At 44.4% G+C, this 18,286-nt stretch overlaps 1 protein-coding gene across 1 annotated transcript in view; it reads left to right on the forward strand.

Annotated features, from left to right (window-relative positions):
* The first annotated feature begins 6,577 nt into the window (after positions 1-6,577).
* Positions 6,578-18,286, forward strand: part of map3k9 (mitogen-activated protein kinase kinase kinase 9) — a 131,796-nt gene continuing 120,087 nt past the window's right edge. Inside the window, exon 1 of the mRNA XM_080202052.1 lies at positions 6,578-6,826. Coding sequence (XP_080058178.1) covers positions 6,578-6,826 — 249 coding nt within the window. The remainder of the gene's footprint in view (positions 6,827-18,286) is intronic.

Here is an 18,286-nt window from a genome sequence, read left to right on the forward strand (position 1 = left end):
ATAGAAAGTCTAAGAGATTGGCAGCTAGCTAACATACAAAGGAAACCAATAATCTTTTATTGGCATAGTGATAGTTAAAGGATAGTAACAGGAGTACTGGGGCTGATTGCAGGTATGTTGGCCATAATTTTCCAATTCGCCTTAGATATGGGGGGCGTGGTGCCAGAGGTGGGGAGAATTGCAAATATTTCACCTCTGTTCAAAAATGCAATGAAAAACTGGTCAGTTTAACCTTGGGAAAGCTTTTAAAAACAATGATCTTGGACTGAGTTTACAGTCACTTGGACAAGGCTGGATTAATTAAGGAAAGTCAGCATGGATTTGTTAAAGAGAAATTGTGATGAATGAACTTCATTCTGTGATGAAATAACAGAAAAGGTCGATGAGGCTGTTGCAGTAGATGTGGGGCATATGGACTTCCAAGGGCTTTTGATAATCGTCCACGTAATAGGATTGCCAGCCAAGTTGAAGCATCGTACAACCTGATTTTGATTTGATTTGATTTATTGTTGTCACATATATTAGTATACAGTGAAAAGTATTGTTTCTTGCACACTTTACAGATAAAGCATACCGTTCATAGGGAAGGAAAGGAGAGGGGTGCAGAATATAGTGTTGCAGTCATAGCTCAGGTGTAGAGAAAGATCAACTTAGTGCGAGATACGTCCATTCAACAGTCAGATGGCAGCAGGGAAGAAGCTGTTCTTGAATCAGATGGTACGTGCCCTAAGACTTTTGTACCTTATTCCCGATGGAAGAAGGTGGAGGAGACAATGTTCTGCGTTCGTGGAGTCCTTAATTAGGCTGGCTGCTTTTCCAAGGCAGCAGGAAGTGTAGACAGAGTCAATGGATGGGAAGCTGGTTTGCGCGATGGACTGGGTTTCATTCACACTTACTTGGCAATGCTGAGGAACCGCAAACTGATCTGTAAATATTATCTGTCAAAATATTTTACGTGCAAAGTCTTCCCATCTCAATAGAATTACAAGCTAGTAAATGACAGGGAAGATTATTGATGACAGAGCTGTTCTCTACTTTCTATCCTAATTACAGTTTGACCACTAAAATGTCACAGATTTGTAGATTGGATAACTTCATTCCTCAATACGTCTTGGCGTTAAATAAGTTAAATACCTTCAGAGAAAATGCTGGAAAATCTCAGCAGGTCTGGCAGCATCTGTGAGGAGAGAAAAAAGCTGACGTTCCAAACTGACCCTTTGACAAAGCATCATCTGGACTCGAAACATCAGCCCTTTTCCCTCCTCACAGATGCTGCCAGACCTGCCGAGATTTTCCAGCATTTTGTCGTTTGGTTTCAGATTCCAGCATCCGCAGTAATTTGCTTTTATTAGTTAAATACCTTCAGCTCAGTTTTGAGACTTTGTGATATCCTTGCCTTTTAAAGATGTAAGCCTGGTTGATTTCTCAGTAACTGAAAGGAAAAAGATACATTTGCCTGAGTTAGGAACAGCAGAAGCATTATCTTTCGCCTGTTCAGACACCGGGTTATATGAGGTTGGTTTAGCTCAGTTGGTTGGTCAATCTGTTTCTGATGCAGAGAGATGCCAGCAGCTGTGGGTTCAATTCTTACACTGGCTGAGGTTATATATGAAGGCTCCACTTTCTTAACCCTGCCTCAGGAGTTGCGATCCTCAGGTTAAATCAACACCAGTCAGCTTTTCCCCAGAGCTGCCTATGGTCACCTCAGAGGCTTTACCTTATCATATTAAGTACTTTTCTTTATTATTTTGGAGTCCCGGTGTGTAGTTTTCATTTTACCTGAGAGTATTGGCTTTGTTAAAGCTTCTCCTTCCCCCTGAAAGGCTGTGATCCATCTGGGCACCTTGCTCCTTTGGGCAGTTTGTAACTGGATAACTTGTCTTTTGCTTTTAGAGAAATAAGAATATAAAAATATAAGAAGTAGAAGCAGAGGGCTTCTATGACAGTTGGTTAGAGGGCTCTTTGCGCTTGTTCCACTGTTGGCTGATCTGATCTTGGCCTCATTCCTCCTTTCCTACTTGTCTCCCATAATCTTTCACTCTCCTATTCATCAAACATTTATCTACTCAGTGTTGAATATATTCAATGACCCTGCCCCCACAACTCTCAGAGATAGACTTGGAAATCTTAGAATCCCTACAGTGCATAAGGAGGCCATTTGGCCCATCAAGTCTGCACTGGCAACAATCCCACCTAAGCCCCATCCGTTCATATTTACCCGATTAATCCCTCTAACCTAAGCATCCTGGGACATTAAGGGGCAATTTAGTATGGTCTATCAACCTAACCTGCACATTTTTGGACTATGGGAGGAAACTGGAGCACCTGGAGGAAACCCATGCAGACATGGGGAGAACATGCAAAATTCACACAGACAGTGACCCAAGCCAGGAATCGAACCTAGGTCTCTGGAGCTGTGAAGCAGCAGTGCTAACCACAGCGCCACTGTGACAGTTCCAAAGATTCACAACCCTCTGAGAGAACAAATTCCTTTCATCTCTGTCTTAAACAGGAGAACACTCATTTCTAAACTGTGCCCACTTGTTCTAAATTCCTCCTACTGAGGGAGGAACATCCTGTCAATATACACATTGTCAGGTCCCCTCAAGATCTTGCATGCTTCATTTTCTAAACTCCAATGAATATAAGCCCAACTTGCTCGACCATTCCTGATAAGGCTAGCTGCCTCAACTCAGGAATCAGCTCAGTGATCTAACTCTGAACTGCTATCAATGCAAATATAGCTTTCCTTAAATAAGGAGTCCAAAAGTGTATATAGTATTCTTGGTGTGGTCTCAACAATGCCCTGTACTGTTGAAGCAAGGCATTACTACTTTTATTGTCCCTCGTTTGCAATAAAGGTCAATACTCCATTTACTTTTCTAATTAGTTGTTGTAACCTACATACTAACTTTTTTTTGCATTTCATGCACAAGGTACCGCAGCATTTTGTAATCTCTCTCCATTTAAATATTTTGCTTTGTACACTTCCTGCCAAAGTAGGTGGCACAGTGGCATAATGGTTACCACTGCTTCCTCACAGCTCCAGGGATGTGGGTTCGATTCCTGACTTGGATCACCGTCTATGTGGAGTTTGCACTTTCTCCCCGTGTCTGCATGTGTTTCCTCCGGATGCTCCGGTTTCCTCCCACATTCCAAAGATATGTGGGTTATGTTGATTGGCCATGCCAAATTGTCCATAGTGTCCCGGGATGTGTAAGGTAGAGGGATTAACAGGGTCGTAGAAATAGGGCCTGAGGTGGGATTGTTGTCAGTGCAGACTCGATGGGCCAAATGGCCTCAATCTGCACTATAGGATTTCTATGAAAACCTCACATTTTCTCCATCTGCCACATTTTTGCCCACTTACTTAACCTATCTAGATACCTTTGGTGTCTTTTTCTGTCCCCCTCATGCCTTCTTTTCCCGATTATCTTTATATTGTCAACAGGTGCCATACACACAGTTCCTTCATCCAAATCATCATTTAGATCGCAAATAGTTAATTTCCCAGAACTGATCCCAGCAGCACCACACTAGTTACAGCTTGCCAACCCGAAAATGTGGCATTAAAGTTTTTTTTAAATGTTTATTTATTAGTGTATGAGTAGGCTTACATTAACACTGCAATGAAGTTACTGTGAAAATCCCCTAGTCGCCACACTCCAGCGCCTGTTTGGAGATACTGAGGGAGAATTTAGCGTGGCTAGTGCACCTAACCAGCATGTCTTCCAAACTGTGGGAGGAAACCAGAGCACCCGGAGGAAACCCATGCAGTCACGGAGTAGTCTCTACACAGGCAGTGACCTAAGCCGGGAATTGAAGCCAGGTTCTTGGTGCTGTGAGGCAGCAGTGCTAACCACTGTGCCACAGTGCATGTTTGTCTCACTTCTCTGTTTTCTGTCAGTCAATTAAAAAACAGACGAGCTGGCATTAATACAGTACTTTTAATGCATCTCAGAGCATTTCACAGCCACAGTCTCAATGCCATAAAGTAACTTTTAAGTGGCACCATAGCATATGCTTTTGGAAATCGAAGTACACTAGATCTGTTCACCTTTATCTCCCTGCTTTTTATATACTTGAGTAACTATAATTAATTGAATGAACATGATTTTTCTTTCATAAAACCATGTTGATAGTAAAATATCTGACCAGGATTTATTTAATAATAGATTCCAAAATTTTCCCAGTGACAAATGTTACACTAATTGACCTGTAGTTTCCTGCTTTGTGTCTCCACCCTCTCTTGGCTTCCTCCTGTGGTTTAGGGGTCTTCGTCACTGAATGATAAACTACAAACCTAGAGCAATGCTCTTGGGTCCTTGGCTTTAATTCCATCATGGTAAATGATAAAATCTTGAATGGGGACATAACATCTGTGGTTTTCCAACCTGTTGGAATTTTGGAAGATCACAACCAAGTTGTCCACTATCTCTGCACACTTCTTTGTCAGAATGCTTGCCGTCAAGACCATGAAAATTTGCCAACCTTTGGTCCCACTAATTTGCCTAGCACGTCATGCGGCCGCACAGAAGTCACCAAACCTGGATGAAGTCAAGCCCAGTGCCCAAAGTGCCTCCAGAAAGAAAGAGGCACAGGCATGGAGCTGCAGCGGCATTGCCAATCCAGGTTGTGCTGCACTGAACGGTGGCTGCAAGGTGTACCACAATGATTTCAGGCTATGCTGAAGGGATGCACACACACACACACACACACATACACACACACACACACACACACACACACACACCATTGATGAATGTAGGAAAATCCCATATGGTGGCCCAGTGGTTAGCACTGCTGCCTCACAGCACCAGGGTACTCCAGGTTCAATTCCCAGCTTGGCTAACTGTCTGTGCAGAGTCTGCACATTCTCCCTATGACTGTGTGGGTTCCCTCTGGGTTCTCTGGTTTCTTCTCATAGTCCAAAAGATGCACTGGTTAGGTGCATTTTGCTAAATTCTCCCTCAGTGTATCCAAACAGCCACCGGAGTGTAGTGACGAGGGAATTTTCACAGTGTTTAATGTAAATTGCAGTTCAATGTAAGCGTACTTGTGACTAATAAATAAAGGTTACCTTTATACACACACACACCTTTGTCGTAAAACCCATCTGATTCACTAATGTCCTTTGGGGAAAGAAATCTGCCATCGTTATTTGGTCTGGCCTACATGTGACTCCAGATCCACAGCAATGTGGTTGACTCTCAACTGCCCTCGGGCAACTAGGAATGGATAATAAATACTGGCCCAGCCAGCAATATCCATATCCCGCAAATGAATAAAGACACAAGCCCCATGGTACCATCATCTCATATGTTGAACCAATGCTGGTCACTGAGCTATCACTGTATCTCCACCATCGCTGGAGCTGTCCAAGGTCAAATTACACTCAGATCAGTGCGACAAGAGGCAGCTTGCAATTTCAAAGCTGCAAGTTGGGTCAGTGACTTTAATACATGAGGAATGGTGCTGCAGAAAGAGGGGAAGGGATGTCTGGGGGGAGGGGAGATGGGAGAAGTAAAATATGCAACATTATTCTCCCAAGGTAATGGGGAGAGAGAGAGAGAGCACCCAGGCCACTTCAGTGATATACGAGTTACAACAAAGAATAAAACAACAAAGAAAATTACAGCACAGGAATAGGCCCTTTGGCCCTCCAAGCCTGCACAACTATGCTACCCCACTGAACTAAAATCCCCTACCCTTACAGGGACCATATCCCTCTATTCCCATCCTATTCATGTATTTGTCAGGATGCCCCTTGAAAGTCACTATCGTATCTGCTTCCACTACCTCCCCTGGCAGCAAGTTCCAGGCACCCACCGCCCTCTGGGTAAAAAAAACTTGCCTCGTACATCTCCTTTAAACCTTGCCTCTCACACCTTAAACCTGTGCCCCCAAGTAATTGACTCTTCCACCCTGGCAAAAGGCTTCTGACTATCCACTCTGTCCACGCCCCTCAGAATTAATGCAGAATGTTAATCACAGGTTAATTGGCCTTGGGCTGGAATTTTACTGTCCCACCCGCCACAGGGATCGGAGCGGGCGAGGGGCGGACCATGTAAAGGTCCATTGACCTTGGGAGGGATTTTACATTTTTGGGATAAGTGAAGCCATACAATCCTGCCCTTAGTTTCAGGGGGATTAGCAGGGTAAATACACAGGGTTACGGGAAGAGGGGCTGGATGGAGTTGTTCTAGGTGCAGGTTTGATGGGCTGAATGACCTCCCTCTGCACTGTAGGGATTCTGTTCTAAGAGTGTTGGGAGGCTAAGGCTGCAACTGAATCTCCTGGCTTGATTGACAGAGGGGTGCAGCCAATGAGACTGGGGCATTTGTGGAGTGACAGGGGCTTGAGCCAATAGGTGAGGGGGAGGTGGGTGGGATCAAGGGACTGTTGTCCCACCCCCTCTTCTCCTCTCCCCATTCATTCATTCTCTGTCTGCCTGTCTGTCTGTCTCCGTCTCTCCCCCTCCCTCCAGGTAAAGGCTGAGCTGCAGGTGGAGAGAGGAGGGAGGGATGCAAGCGGAGCTGGTGCTGCCCTCTCCCTCCGTCCCTTCCCTTCCCAGCCCATGGAGCAGCTCCGATCCATGTTCATCAGGTCTCCCTCCTCCAGCACTGCCGCAGCAGCAGCAGCAGCGAAGGACAGGGCGGTGCAGCAGCAGCAGCAGCAGGAGGAGGAAGACGAGCAGGAGCATCCAGCCCAGCCTCAGCATCCAGCCCAGCCTAACCTGTTCTGGACCGCCGTCTTCGATTATGAGGCCAGCGCCGAGGACGAACTCAGCCTGCGCAAGGGGGACGTGGTGGAGGTGCTGTCCAAGGTAAGGCTGCCTTTTCTTCTTGCCTTGTTTCGCTCCCCCCCCCCCCCGACCTTTGCAAAATCCCCTTTCGTTACAAAAAAAGAAATGCACCTTCCTGCATTAATCTGGCTCCAGAGCTTGCAAATGATTTAAAAGAAATCATAAAAAATCTCTATGCAATTGCACCCCCCCCAGAAAAAAAATGTCAGTATTGCACAAGTGGAAGCCCCCCAATATAAAGAAATAAATGTCAGTATAGTGCAATTTGAAGCCCCCCCCCCCCAACAAAAACATGAATGCAATATTGTACACAAGGTGACAAAACGCACCATTGATCAGGTTTCATTTAGAATAAGGATTGGGCCATTTTCATTCAGAGGCATTGGTTGAAAATAGTATCAACTGTAACCTCTCAATTGCCCCCCTTCCCCCCCCCAAAAAAAAGAACATCAAGCTTCTCTTCAGAAGCAAATTGACCTTAATTTTAACTTGTGAATTGAACGTGGTTGAACAAAAGTTTTGTTGGGAGGGGGTGGGGGGGGCGCGGGAGGGTGACTGTTTCTAGGGTGCATGGAGTTGCTGAGGAAGTGACATTGATCACATGGTTAAGGTGACACGACAGCCAGCAATGGCAGTGAAGGGTCACTTTAATACTGATCTAAAGAGGCATTTACCTACTCTTATTTCTCCCTCAGTACCTAAGTTTGGTTAGAATGTTGTACCTGTGATAATAAACCCCACCCCACCGCGATGATATCTCCCTCCCTTTCAAATCTACTGTCAATCTCCAAAAATTGCTGAGGCCTTGGCCAAAACCTTGATCCTTCCGTTCTTAACAACTTCCAGCTTCCCATTCCCCTCAAGTCCTTGAGTATGTTGGGGTTGTACTTCAGACCTCCCAGCAGAAGTGGAAGAGCTGATACGTCAGCAGATTATATGAAGATGCCAAAACAACATGGTTGTTGTGATGGGCAATTTTAACTTCCCCAACATAGACTGAGATTCCTTTAGTACCAGAGGCTTGGACGGGGCAGAGTTTGTTCAGTGTGTCCAAGAGTGCATCTCCAGCTCCTATGGCCTCCTTCTGCTCCTATCTTCTATGTTTCTATTGGGGAGAAATAGGATTAGGCTATTGAGTTGGATGACCAGCCATGATCATGATGAATGGCAAAGCTTTCTGTAAGAACCAAATGGCTTCCTCCTTCTCCTACTTCTATGTTTCATTGAGGCAATATGTAGATAGTCCAACTCGGGAAAGGGCTATCTTTGACTTGTTCTAAACTGGAGGAAGGCAAACTACGACAGTATTAGGAAGGAGTTGGGGAATGAAGACTGGGGTCGGCTGTTTAAGGGCAAATCCACATCAATTATGTGGGAGTCTTTTAAAAGTCAGTTGTTAACAATTCAGAACAAGTACGTCCCTGTGAAAATGAAGGGTAAAGATGGCAAGATTCAAGAACCCTGGATGCAAGAGAGATTGTGAGCTTAGTGAAAAAGAAGAAGGAGGCATACATAAATTTCAGGAAATTGAAAATGGATAAGGATCTTGAGGAATACAAAGGTAGCAGGAAAGAGCTTAAACAGAGATTTCAGAAGGTAAAAAGGGATCATGAGATGTCCTTGGCAGGCAGGATTAAGGAGAATCCCAAGGCTTTTTATGTGTATGTAAAGAGGAAGAGGGTAGCTAAAGAAAGGGGGGGTTCACTCAAGGACAGCAGAGAGAATTTGTGTGTGGAGCCAGATGAGGTGGGTGAGGTCCTTAATGAGTACTTTGCATCAGTATTCACAAAGGAGAAGGTTGTGGTAGATGGTGAGTATGGAAAGGAGGATGTTGACCTTCTAGGACATGTTGAGAGAAAAGGGAGGAGGTATTGGAGGTTTCAAAAAACGGTATGGTGGACAAGTATCCAGGGCCAGATAAGGTCTATGCCAGAATACTGAGAGAGGTAAGGGAAGAAATTGCTGAGGTTGTGGCCAAAATCTTTGTATTCTCTTTAGCCACGTGTGAGATACCAGAGGATTGGAGAGTAGCTAACATTGTTCCTCTGTTTAAGAAGGGCAGAAGAGACAATCTGGGAAATAACAGGCCTATAATCCTTACATCAGTGGTGGGGAAGTTATTGGAGAAGATTCTTAAGGAAAGGCTGTACTCACACCTGGAGGAAAATAGGCTTATTAGCGATAGACAGCATGGTTTTGTGAAGGAGAGGTCATGTCTTACAAACTTCATTAAGTTCTTTGAGGAAGCGACAAGAAAAATTGACCAAGGCAGAACAGTGGATGTTGTATACATGGGCTTTAGTAAAGTCTTTGATAAGGTTCCTTATGGTAGGCTGGTACAGAAGGTGATGTCACATAGGATCCAAGGTGAGCCAGTAAAATGGATACAAAACTAGCTTGGGCACAGAAAGCAAAGAGCTGAGGTGGAAGGATACTTTTCTAACTGGAGGTCTGTGACAAGCAGTGTTCCACAAGGATCAATGCTGGAGCCTCTGTTGTTTGTAATATATATAAATGATTGGAGGAAAACGTAGGTGGTCTGATTCGTAAATTTGCAGTTGATACAAAAATTGGGGGGGCGGGGTAGCAGATTGTGAGGAGGATTGTCAAAGGATATAGCAGGATATAAAATGGCTGGAGACATGGGCTGAAAGATGGCAGATGGAATTCAACCTGGACGAATGTGAGGTGATGTGATTTGGAAGGTCTACTGCAGAAGGAAAGTATAGATTAAGTGGTAGAGCCCTTAGAAATATAAGCAAACAGAGGGATGGAGGCATGCAGCTCCATAGTTCCCTGAAGGTGGCAACTCAGGTGGTCAAGAAATCATATGGCATGCTGGCCTTCATTATTCGACGTGTTGAGTACATGAATTGGAAAATCATGTTGCAGCTGTATAAGACTTTGATTAGGCCACATTTGGAGTATTGTGTACAATTCTGGTCGCCACATTGCTAGAAAGATGATGATGCATTGGAAAGGGGGCAGAAGAGATTTACCAGAATGTTACCTGGTTCGGAGGAAATGGACTAAGAAGAAAGGTTGAACAAACTTGGATTGTTTTCATTGGAGTGTCAGAGGATGAGGGGGGCCTGATAGAAGTTTGGAAGATTATGACAGGCTTGGAATAGAGTGCATAGTCAGAGTCTTTTCCCCAGGGTGGAAGGGTCAATTACTTGGGAGCATGGGTTAAAAGTGTGAGAGGAAAAGTTTAACAGAGATGTAAGGGGCAAGTTATTCACACAGAGGGTGGTGAGTGCCTGGAATGTGCTGCCGGAGGAAATGGTGGAAGCAGATTCTATAACATAGTTCAAGAGGCATCTGGATAGATACATGAATAGGCAGGGAATAGAGGAATATGGACCATGTAGAGGCAAGAAAATATTAGATTAGAGAGGCATCTGTGTCAGCACAGACTTGGTGGGCTGAAAGGCCTGTTCTTGTGCTGTACTGTTTTTGTTCTTTGCTCTTTATGTGCAGGCTAGGTGGATTGCCATGCTAAATTGCCTCTTAGTGTCCCAAGATGTCTAGGTTACATGGATTAGCCATGGGAAATATGTAAGATTACGGGGATAGGGCAGGGTTAGGGCCTGGGTAAGATGCTCTGTCAGAGAGTGTGTGTAGACTCAGTGGCCTCTTCTGCACTGTAGGGAGTCTATGGTTCTATGTTGTCGCCTTCCATATTTGTACCCATCTTCCCCAAAACTCTTGGGGCGGGATTCTCCGATCTTATTTGTCCTACCAGCGAGAACGGAGAATTTGGCGCTCAGCCAAAACTCCATTCACTGCAGCGGCACTGGAGAATCCGAATCCCAGCTGCAGGCGAGATTGGAGGTTTCCACTGCTTGTGTTTACCTGTCCATGTGGCTATGTAACTGTGGTGTACTAACTCTCCTCGTCCTTCTCAAACCATCTGCAGCCTTTAGCTACAAATAACCACACCATCTGACTCCAACTGCCCTTTGTTATCTAGCTGGATAGGACTGCCCTGATGTACATTATTAGGTCCTAATAATATTGATGTACAATATGCTTTTCTGATGTACAATATTGGTTGGGCAGTACCCTTTTTTTATTCATCATGGTTCAAGGGTATCGCTGGCTGGCCAGCATTTATTGCCCACCCCTAGTTGCCCTTGAAATTGGATGGCTTGCTAGGCCATTTCAGAGGGCAGTTGAGAGTTAACCACAATTCTGTGGCTCTGTAGACCAGGCCAAGGAAAGACGGCAGATTTCCTTCCCTAAAGGACATTAGTGAACAGGTGGGTTTTTCTGACAATCGGTAATGGTTTCATGGTCGTCAGTAGATTCTTAATTCTAGATTTCTCTTCTTGAACTCAAATTCCACCAACTGCCATGGCAGGATTTGAATCCGGGTCCCCAGAACATTGGCTGACTTTGTGGATTAATAGTCTAGCGATAATGCCACTAGGCCATTGGCGTAATTATGTCCAGTTAAATAATTGGGAAATTTGAAGCCATTGTCTTGTATTGTTGTTTGTTTATTAGTTTGTTTATTAGTCACAAGTAAGGCTTACATTAACGCTGCAATGAAGTTACAGTGGCCCCCAGTTGCTGCACTCTGTCGCCTGTTCGAGTACACTGAGGGAGAATTTAGCATGGTCAATGCACTTAACCAGCACACCTTTCAGACCGTGGGAGGAAACTGGAGCACCTAGAGGAAACCCATACAGACACGGGGAGAATATGCAGACTCAGCACAGACAGTGAGCCAAGCCAGAAAACAAACCCAGGCCCCAGCACTGAGGCAGCAGTGCTAACCCACTGTGCTACCATGCCACTCTTGAAAATGGCCATTTCCTGCTTTATTTTAATCCAGCCCATGTCTCCCAGCTCCTACACCAAGATACACCTTACTTCAGATTACAAACACAATTCTCTACACAGTGCTAACCACTGTGCCACTGTGCTGCCCTTCCCTAGCCAACTTCCCCATCCCTCCCTGACCATTGTGTGAAGCCAAACTGGACTGCCTGCAACCTTGACCACGCTTCAGATCTCATTACCTCTTCTTTTTCACTGATAGTATGTCCACCTCAATATAATCACCCATCTCCACTCTTCCCTCAGCTCATCAGCTGCTGAAACTATGTTTCATGCCTTTCATTTCTACACTTGACTATTCTGAGACTTTCCTGGTTGCCCTCCCATCTTCCAACCTCTGTAAACTTGAACTAATTCAAAATGAAGGTGCTTGTGTCCTCACTTCCAGAAAATCCCATTCACCCTTCACCCCATGAGCTCATTCACCTCTGTTGCCTCCTCACCCCCAGTTTGAAATTAGCATCATGTCTGACTCCCTCCATGGCTTCACCTTTCCAAATCTCTTCACCTCAACCAGACTTACAACCCTAACAGCACAGTGGGTGTGCCTATGCCATCTGGGCTGCAGTGGTTCAAGAAGGTGGCTCACCATCACCTCCCCAAGGGCAAGTAGGTTTGGCCTTGCCAACAACATCCACATCCCGTGAACAAAAAAACATTCTTTAATGTTAAAGAAAAGGGTTGATGTTAATGTTTAGTTCATTTATTAGTGTCACAAGTGGGCTTACGTTAACACTGCAATGAAGTTACTGTGAAAATCCCCTAGTCGCTGCACTCTGGTGCCTATTCGGGTACACTGAGGGAGAATTTAGCTTGGCCTATGCACCTAACCAGGACGTTGTTTGGACTGTGGGAGAAACCAGAGCACCCGGAGGAAGCCCACACAGACACGGGGAGAACATGCAGACAGTGACCCAAGCCAGGAATTGAAGCCGGGTCCCTGACGCTGTGAGGCAGCAGTGCTAACCATTGTACCACCATACCACCACATATGTGGGCTTTCAGAAGGCAGTGATCAAGATCAACTTGGATGAAGTAACCAGACACAAATAGATTAAATTTAATTCTGATGGTGTGAAGTGATGCAACTTGGAAGGAAGGCCAAGAAGAGAAAACTTGGATTAAATAGCACAGTTTTTAAGGAGATCTTGGAACAGAGAGACCTGGAGATTCACATAAACAAATTTTGGCAGATGCCAGGCTAAGTTGATAAGGCTGTGTTTTTTTTTGAAGTTATGTGATCTGAAACTTTAAAAATAGAGCCAATGGGCGGGACTTTCCAAACACGCTCGTCCCATGATCGAAAATCCTGCCCGAGGTCTACGGACCTTTGTGTGGTCCTGTCCCGCCCACTACGATTCCCGTGGCAGGTGGGATGGGAAAACTCCACCCAATGATAGGAAATGAAGGAAGTTATACTAAACCTTTTGTTATGAAGGGGGGGGTTGATCCCCTTTCTGAGAACTAACACTTAACCACTCAAAGAGGAGTACCTCACCTCATAATCTGTTAAAGTGCATGTGAGAGGTGGTATGACTGGCTTTTCAGCAACTTTTAGTGGTTAAATCAAAATAACTACCTGATTCTCTCTCTCTCTAAAATTAACAATTAACACTTTATTCATCTAACTAACAGTGAACAGGTTAACTAAACTATTAGGGGTGGCTCGGTGGCACAGTAATTAGCATTGTTGCCTTACAGTGCCAGGGACCCAGGTTCGATTCTGGCCTTGGGTGACTGTGTGAGTTTGCACGTCCCCCCGCATGTCTGCGTGGGTTTCCTCCAGGTGCTCCGTTTCCTCCCACACTCCAAAGATGTGCAAGTTAGGTGGGTTAACCATGATAAATTGCGCATTTTGTGTCCCAAGATGTGTGAGTTAGGGGGGATTAGCAGGGTAAATACGTGGGGTTACAGGGATAGGGGCTGGCTTGGATTGTTGTCAAGTGCAGGCTCGATGGGCCAAATGGCCTCCTTCTGCACTGTAGCGATTCTGTGAACAAATCAAATAAAACATTATTCTAGTGGAATGCTGTTCAGATAAATACAGTTACCACTTATTAACAAAAATAGAATTTTTACTCACTTTCTAAAGTACAACCAGGTTTTTTTTTCGGAATATTCTGTCGTCTTTCTTCTTTGCCACCTTCGAGATGAGGCTTTCTTTTAAGACATAAATGAGATGTGGCAGTAGGTGTCTCTCTAAAGCTCTGAGCTATAGCTCTTATCCAGTTTGTGCCACTCACCACCCCCCACCCCCCACGCCCCCCAATACCCCTGGTGACATACCAACATCCCCATAGTAGAATTGGTTACCAAAACATCAAATTTAAATCTAATAGACTGCTAAGTGCCTAATTTATACTGATTGGGCAAAATTCAAAAACAACCTGTTGTCTTGGCAACACTATTGTCTGGCCTTTGATACAATGTTTCAGTCTGTGTACTGCATGTGCACCTACATCTTTTTTCTAAAACTTTTTTTAACCTCTAAGTATCTACGTACGGAAAAAAAAAAGACATTACCCTTTTAATTGACAATTTCACCAACACCAACTTTGAATATTTTACTCAACTTCGCAACGCTTTGTAGTCCATTAGTTAGGCTTCAGCTGGAACATTGTTGGCACCACATTTTAGAAAGGGTACCAAGCCCTCAGAATGTGTGCGCACAAGGTAAACTAGAATTCCCGATCTAATACTCTCTGCCTCACAATCTCTCTTTACTCCTTCAAGACTTCTTTCAGACCTAATGCCTAAAAATGCAAGTTGTTGTTAAGTATTAGGCTTGTTGGCTTCGTTGACACTGTTTGGTACTACTTGCAAACAAAGGCTTTTCCTTAACTTGTGCCCCATACGCACGTTCTTGAAAATGATCATCTTATACTTACGTCATTGGACAAGCAAATTTCCGTTTTCCCAAATGGAGCTGATCCCTTTTGACTGTGGGGACTGTTTACACCATTGATGGCACCTTCCATACTTCACTGGTGATTGACAATAAATTGATAGCTCTATGAACCCAGAGCTGAAAGCTGGGACATATGGGATAATTGTTTATTGCCTGGCGCAGACACGGGGTGGGATTTTCCTGCCCCGTTCATCCAAAGGCCAAAAAATCCCACCTGAGGTCAATGGACCTTTGCATGGTCCATGTCCTGCCCACTAAGGTTCCATGTTGTGCGGGAAAGAAAAATTGCACCCACGATGTCCAAGTGGCCTCCTGTGCTGTGAGTCCTTCTACTTATTGATGTTTCCTACTTTCTCATGTGACAGTAGGTAAGGCAGGCCCCATATCATGGAATCATAGAATCCCTACAGTGCAGAAAGAGGCCATTTGGCCCATCAAGCTTTAGCACCAACGATCGCGCCCGGACCCTATCCCTGTAACCCCACATATTTGCCCTGCTAATCCTCCTGATACTAAAGGACAATTTACCATAGCTAATCAACCTAACTTTCGCATCTTTGAAATGTGCGAAGAAACTAGAGCACCCAGAGGAAACTCGTGCGGACACGGGGAGAACATGCAGGCTCCACACAGACAGTGACCTGAGGCTTGAGTTGAACCTAGGTCCCTGGCACTGTTAACCACTGTGCCACCCATATGAAGTGAGATTTACCCCTTGATAAAAAGAGGGTACATTCTCAGGGAGAAAAGCAAATTTCTGGAAAAAGAAAGACATTTCTTTTAAGCAGATAATAGTAAATAAAAAATGACAAATAAGAAGATACTAACAAAATTTTAAACTGAGGAAGCAGTAAGTAAGTGAGTTTATATTGGCCTTGTGCCTGTACTAAGGATAGGAAAATTACAAGTGACATTGTCAAGTCACAGTAGCACGGGGACATAGGTTCGATTACCGGCTTAGGTCATTGTCTGTATGGAGTCTGCATGTTCTGTCCAATTCTGCATGGGTTTCCTCTGGGTGCTCAGGTTTCCTTCCCACAGTCCAAAGATGTGCACATTAGATGGATTGACCAGGCCCAATTCTCCCTCAGTGTACCCGAACAGGCATCGGAAAGTGGCGACTGGGTGATTTTCACAGTAGCTTAATTGCAGAGTTAATGTAAGCCTACTTGTGACTAATAAATAAACCTTTAAGTGAATAGACTGTCGTAAAGGCTGGTGGTTCACAGTATTCCTTTATAATAATCGTAGGTTGAACTTCAGATTAATGCCTTCTGCATCAAGGATGTAATGTATTCTTTGGGCTGTCAGCAGCCAAAACGGCCTAGAAATCAAATAAAGTAAAGGATGAGTAAATGAATGAGTGTGCATGCACATGTATTACATCAGTAAAGGGTGACTGAGAGGTTGACATATTGGCCTAGAAGTACAGATTAGGTTGACGTTCTTGAGATTGATATTTGCATGCTTATCTGAGTGTGTTGCCCCATTGAACATGGTTGTGTTTTATATATATAAATATATTCCTATATAATAAAATTAACGGAGCCCCAGTTTGAGTCAGATGATCAGCTGTGGAATGCTGGCTGACTCTTAAATAAAAGTGTCAGTGGAATGATGCTAATTTTCCAATCCCCACAGCAAATGTGCCCACATGATAAATTCACCTTTGTCAGAGTGTGATTCAAGGCTGTAACACTTGCTATGCACTATGATAAAGTGTGCTATTGCCTTGTAATACCTTCCAGCATATGCACAGCAGTACAGTGGTTAGCACTGCTAGGTCACAGCTCCAAGGACCCAGGTTCGATTCCCGGCTTGGGTCACTATCTGTGCGGAGTCCGCACGTTCTCCCCGCATCTGCGTGGGTTTCCTCCAGGTGCTCCGGTTTCCTCCAAAAGGCATGCTGGTTAGGTGCATTGGCCATGTTAAATTCTCCCTCAGTGTACCCAAACAGGCGCCAGAGTGTGGCCACTAGGGGATTTTCATAGTAATTTCATTGCAGCGTTAATGTAAGTCTGCTTGTGACACTAATAAATAAAAAAGAGTGTGCTGTCTGTAGCTCAATGTACCTGTCATCTTGTTTCTTACCCACGTCCCTTTCCCCACACCCCTGCAGTAGAAAAATATCGAGTTTTCTCAATGCAATGATACACCGTGTTGCGTTCCGCTATGGACACCATGGAAGGAAAATGACTGCAAATTCCTGAAATCAAATAAGAAGCGCTGGAAATATCTGCTGATCGGGAAGTGCCTGTGGGAGAAAAGTCACTTGGGATTCTGACCATCAGATTTAATGATGGAATGAGTGCCAAGTGTTATATCAGCTTTTCTTTCAGTATTTATTGTACACTTCCAACAATTTCTTGTCTTACTTTAGATTCCCATTACAATCATAGAATCCCTACAGTGCAGGAGGAGGCAATTCAGCCCATTGAATTTGCACCGACACAATCCCGACAGGCCCTTTTCTCGTAACCCCACATTTTTACCCTGCTAATCCCCTGACACTGGGGTCAATTTATCATGGCCAATCAACTTAACCTGCAGATCTTTGGAGTGTGGGAGGAATTCGGAGCACCTGGAGGAAACCCATGCAGACACGAGGAGAACGTGTAAACTCCACAGAGACAGTGACCCGAGGCCAGAATTGAACTTGGCTCCCTGACGTTGTGAGGCAGCAGTGCTAACCACTGTGCCATCGTGCCATCCCATTATTTGTGGCTTCCTCCCACTAACCAGGCTGATACCGGAGATGGGGATGTTAGCCTATGAAGAGAGATTGAATAGACTGGGTCTGTACTCATTGGAGTTTAGAAGGCTGAGGGGGGATCTTATAGAGACGTATAAGATAATGAAAGGGATGGATAGGGTAGAGGTAGAGAGATTCTTCCCACTTAGAAAGGACAGCAGGTCTAGAGGACACAGCCTCAAAATAAGGGGGGGGGGGGGGGGGCAGTTTAGATCAGAGTTGAGGAGGAACTTCTTCACTCAAAGGGTGGTGAATCTCTGGAATTCTCTGCCCATTGAAGTGGTGGAGGCTACCTCGCTAAATATATTTAAATCACGGATAGATAGGTTTCTGATAAACAAGGGAATTAAGGATTAAGGGGAGAAAGCGGCAAAGTGGAACTGATCCACTTCAGATCAGCCATAATTTTATTGAATGGCGGGGCAGGCTCAAAGGGCTGGATGGCCTACTCCTGCTCCTATTTCTTATGTTCTTACTTGCTCCTTGTTGAACTTTGCTTTTGTGGGGGAAAAAAAGTCCATGTCTTGCAGGGAATAAGGGAAACTTGAAAAATTAAAAATGTGCTCTTTACATAGGTCAAAAACAAATATAAATGAAGTTATAAAATTTTCAGCCTAACATTGGGGCATGGTTGACTAATAAATCATTACCAAATTTTTTCTCTATTACATGGAATTTTTTTTGATTTGATTTATTATTGTTACATGTATTGGTGTATATTGGAATGTGGAACTGAGCCACGACAGATCAGCCATGAACTTATTGAATGGCGGGGCAGGCTCGAAGGGCTAGTTGGCCTACTCCTGCTCCTATTTCTTATGTTCTTATTACACTGAAAAGTATTGTTTCTTGCGCGCTATGCAGACAAAGCATACCATTCATAGAGAAGGAAAGTAGAAGGTGCAGAATGTAGTGTTACAGTCGTAGCTAAGGTGTAGAGAAAGATTAATTTAATATATGGCAGGTCAAAGTTCTG

Source organism: Carcharhinus amblyrhynchos, chromosome 14, assembly GCF_965287045.1.
Source record: "Carcharhinus amblyrhynchos chromosome 14, sCarAmb.v2.hapA, whole genome shotgun sequence".
In the NCBI taxonomy this organism is placed as follows: domain Eukaryota; kingdom Metazoa; phylum Chordata; class Chondrichthyes; order Carcharhiniformes; family Carcharhinidae; genus Carcharhinus; species Carcharhinus amblyrhynchos.